The sequence below is a fragment of the Tribolium castaneum genome, chromosome 11 (genome assembly GCF_031307605.1).
Source record: "Tribolium castaneum strain GA2 chromosome 11, icTriCast1.1, whole genome shotgun sequence".
Lineage (NCBI taxonomy): Eukaryota > Metazoa > Arthropoda > Insecta > Coleoptera > Tenebrionidae > Tribolium > Tribolium castaneum.
Window position 1 is genome coordinate 4,568,885 of NC_087404.1, and position 3,872 is coordinate 4,572,756.

A 3,872-nucleotide genomic window follows, 5' to 3' on the forward strand; every position below is an offset into this window, starting at 1 on the left:
AACTATTTACTTGGAATTTCAAACGAATTGTGGTTACGACTCTGAGATATGTTTTGACGACATTACTATACAAAAACAAATAACAATTGGCCAAATTTGATCAAACTTTCATAACCATTGATTATTGTAATCCATCCAACGGAATATTCATTATTCTTGTAATAAATAACTTTGGAGGAAACTTGTGGTTTAAATTTCTTCTCCCATGCGTTTTGACACTACTTTGAATCCGGACTTGCGTTACGGATAAATCCGGAACCCTTTCTGATAAGAATTAAGATCAAATTACGATATCATTATAAGAGTGACTTCGTACATCAAAACAACACAACGTAGGTAAGTGAAATGATCATGTAGCGTATCAATTAACTAGACGAGCCAAACCATTTCAAAAAAAGAAAACAAAAGTAAAATTCAAGATTAATTAAATAAATCAATTAAAATAAGTTGTAAATCATTTAAACATCGATCAACCATCATCAATCACAGTCTCACTACATTATAATATTAAATCATTTAAGTCATTTCGAAATAGTGATCATTATCATTCATTTCATAAATTCTCTCGTAACCACCAAGTTATTAAGCATCGGAAATGCCGAAAAGACCAGTAATTATTTAAATTCTTGTGCTTCGTCTTACGTCAGCTATATAAATTTTAAATAAATCATTTTCAACTTAAAATAACTCGCAACAAACAATTTCATATTTTTCAATTCAACCATCCCACCTTTAAATTACAATATTAAAAGTTCTTTATATTCTTCGCTTCTAACTTCTAAATCTGTTACGACAAATTTGAGTGAAACGGCATCAAACAAATATTCAACTACAACAAAAGTCTAAATCCAAAACCCACGGTGCTATTCAAACTGTTGTACACAGATAATTTAAGGTTGCATACACCAAAATATTACGAAATAGAAGGATTTGTTGCTAGTTAAGGATAGGTTTAGAGTAGAACGATTTCTCTTCCGCAACGCGTTAGGCGATAAAGCAAAAGAGTGTTTCTCTTTTGCGTCCAGATCAGAAATTACAGGCTCGTGAGTTGGCCATCTTCATGGGAAGAGTCGTAGTCCCCGGGGACGCTCTTCCCCAACTTTAACAAGGTCTAAGACGCGGTGGCAGGTCGTAGTTTCCGCCCGTTGTACTTAGAATGGACGTTGTAATTCCCGTCCCAACGGCAAGTACTTCCACGTACTTGCAGGCTACTACGGACGATCGAGCAGACATAATCATCCGTGATTATCTGTAATAAACTGATATCGCGACATGGCAAAGTTCTGCACAAGTCTTTGTCAAAGCTCGTGGACGGAAAACTTTAGAGAGAAATTACTTCTACATTTATTCAGATTGATTTGTAAAAGCTTGTATGTCCGGGTTTTATTCGTAATTCATTCTAGGTGTTGATCACCTGACTTTTACCGGAGACGGAATTTCGGCACTAGGGCGCAAAATTCAATGCGATGCACGTATCAAAGATTCCGCGAGCATGTTATAATCCGCCTTTGGTACAAGTAATTTAGAAACGCGTTGTCAATTGCCTGGATCCTATGAGTTCGAGCAATATCATCTGAAACGTAGGTTAATTTATTTGGACATTATCGAATTAAATTAATTCATGTTAAATATTAACGTCATATCATATCAATAAAACTTTTTCGTATCACTCAGCAACTTCGAAACTATTTACTTGGAATTTCAAACGAATTGTGGTTACGACTCTGAGATATGTTTTGACGACATTACTATACAAAAACAAATAACAATTGGCCAAATTTGATCAAACTTTCATAACCATTGATTATTGTAATCCATCCAACGGAATATTCATTATTCTTGTAATAAATAACTTTGGAGGAAACTTGTGGTTTAAATTTCTTCTCCCATGCGTTTTGACACTACTTTGAATCCGGACTTGCGTTACGGATAAATCCGGAACCCTTTCTGATAAGAATTAAGATCAAATTACGATATCATTATAAGAGTGACTTCGTACATCAAAACAACACAACGTAGGTAAGTGAAATGATCATGTAGCGTATCAATTAACTAGACGAGCCAAACCATTTCAAAAAAGAAAACAAAAGTAAAATTCAAGATTAATTAAATAAATCAATTAAAATAAGTTGTAAATCATTTAAACATCGATCAACCATCATCAATCACAGTCTCACTACATTTTTATTGGTGCCGTGACCAGGATTCAAAGTCATAAAGTGTCATTTCCGAGGGGAAAATTGCCGTAAATAAGATACTGCTGTGTTATTAAAATTTCTAGGACTCCAATTTATTTGATCGTTCGATACCCGAGATTGAAGGTTGTCGACATGGAAAACAACAGGAACACCGGAAACGCCGGAGCCCCACCGCAAGAAATGCCGACGTGGTTCGTTCGTTGGTTAAACTCCCAACAACCAAGGAATGTGCCAAACTTCGCGGCGCCATCGACGTCGACAGCGGTTCAAAGACCGCAAGCCATCCTTCAGGTACGTCCAAGTACCAGCGCCGCCGCTGATGTCGATGGTTGGCAAGTCACTCCACTACCTAGCGACGGGACGACTTCGCCAGAACCCGACCCGGAAATTCCGGTAGCTCCGGAACCAGCCCCTCTTGCGAGCCCTCTTGTGCAAGAGCCGGGAAGTTCGACCACATCAGCGACTTCGGGAGCAGTGATGGCCTCACCACCTATGCCAATCACAACAGACAATGTGGCCGCAATTTCCGGAGTACTCCGGAGCTTGCTGGATCGCCCACTTCCAGCTCCTGAACGACCATCTTTCGAAGGCCTGAAAAGGCAAAATCCGGTGAAATTCTTACGAGCCATTGAAGAATATGGACGTTTTTTCGGGCTCGACTCGCAGCGTCTTTTGGGAGTCGCCATGGATTGCTTGAAAGGCAATGCCAAACATTGGACGGGAATATTCCAGAAGAAGTGGCGTGGTTACGAGGACTTTCGACGGGACTTTCTCCGGACCTACTGGTCGGCCAAGCGTCAACGGGACATCAGATTTCAAATCGCTACAGGCCGCTATGACGAAACCAGGGGCACGATGCTGTCGCATTTTGCTTATTACGTCGACATGGCGAACATGTTAACAACACCTTTATCGGAGGAAGTGTTGCTGGATGAATTACTGCGTCACTTCCCCGAAAGAATACAGTCGTTGTGGGTATTAGAGAAAATCTGTACCACCACGGATGCCGCCGAATTCCTGGCAGCTCAAGAAATTCCGGGACAAAATCCGGGAGAGAAAACCAACATCGCTCCCAGGGAACGACCCCGCGCAACAGACCACCAGCGGCGTAACGAGCCAAAGCGCCCGCGGCCAAACATTGACCGCCACGAAGTAACTCGTCCTGCGGCTCCTGCAAATCGTGGAAATGGTTTCCCAAAACGCTCAAGTGACGAACAACAATGGCGCAACAACCAACCCAGCACCAGCAACAACCGTTGGCACAATAACAACGGAAACAACAGCAACAATCACTGGCGCAAAAACAACCCCAACGACAACCGCAACAACACAAGTTCGAGAGCGCAGGGTGAAACATCACGAAACTCCAAGAATTCGGGAAACGGGGGCGGAGTACAGGACGGGGCCTAAAGTACTCCGGCCAGCAGCACGGCCCACAAAGCGACAGCAGGAACCAACAATTGAGGACGGGAGAGAAACGTAAACGTTCAACTTCGTCACAGTCAACAGAAGGGGAAAACGATGCTCGACCGCGAGCATCCCAGGTTAAGTTAAATGTTTTTTCTATAATTAAATCCGCTGCCGCAGGTAACAACAACATACAAAGGGTCGTGCCGGAGATTAAGATCCAAATCTCTCAACAACAATCAGTCACCGCGCTTTTGGACACCGGAA

The 3,872-nt window shown here is 41.7% G+C and overlaps 1 protein-coding gene across 1 annotated transcript; it reads left to right on the forward strand.

Moving 5' to 3' along the window:
- The first annotated feature begins 2,330 nt into the window (after positions 1–2,330).
- On the forward strand, positions 2,331–3,608 carry LOC135267356 (uncharacterized). Its single transcript, XM_064359623.1, has one exon. The coding sequence runs from the start codon at positions 2,331–2,333 to the stop codon at positions 3,606–3,608; it is 1,278 nt and encodes a 425-aa protein (XP_064215693.1).
- The last annotated feature ends 264 nt before the right edge of the window (positions 3,609–3,872 follow it).

Bases quoted from the DNA above. Each gene is read 5' to 3' on its own strand.
- LOC135267356 (XM_064359623.1), top strand. From the start codon at position 2,331: ATGGAAAACAACAGGAACACCGGAAACGCCGGAGCCCCACCGCAAGAA.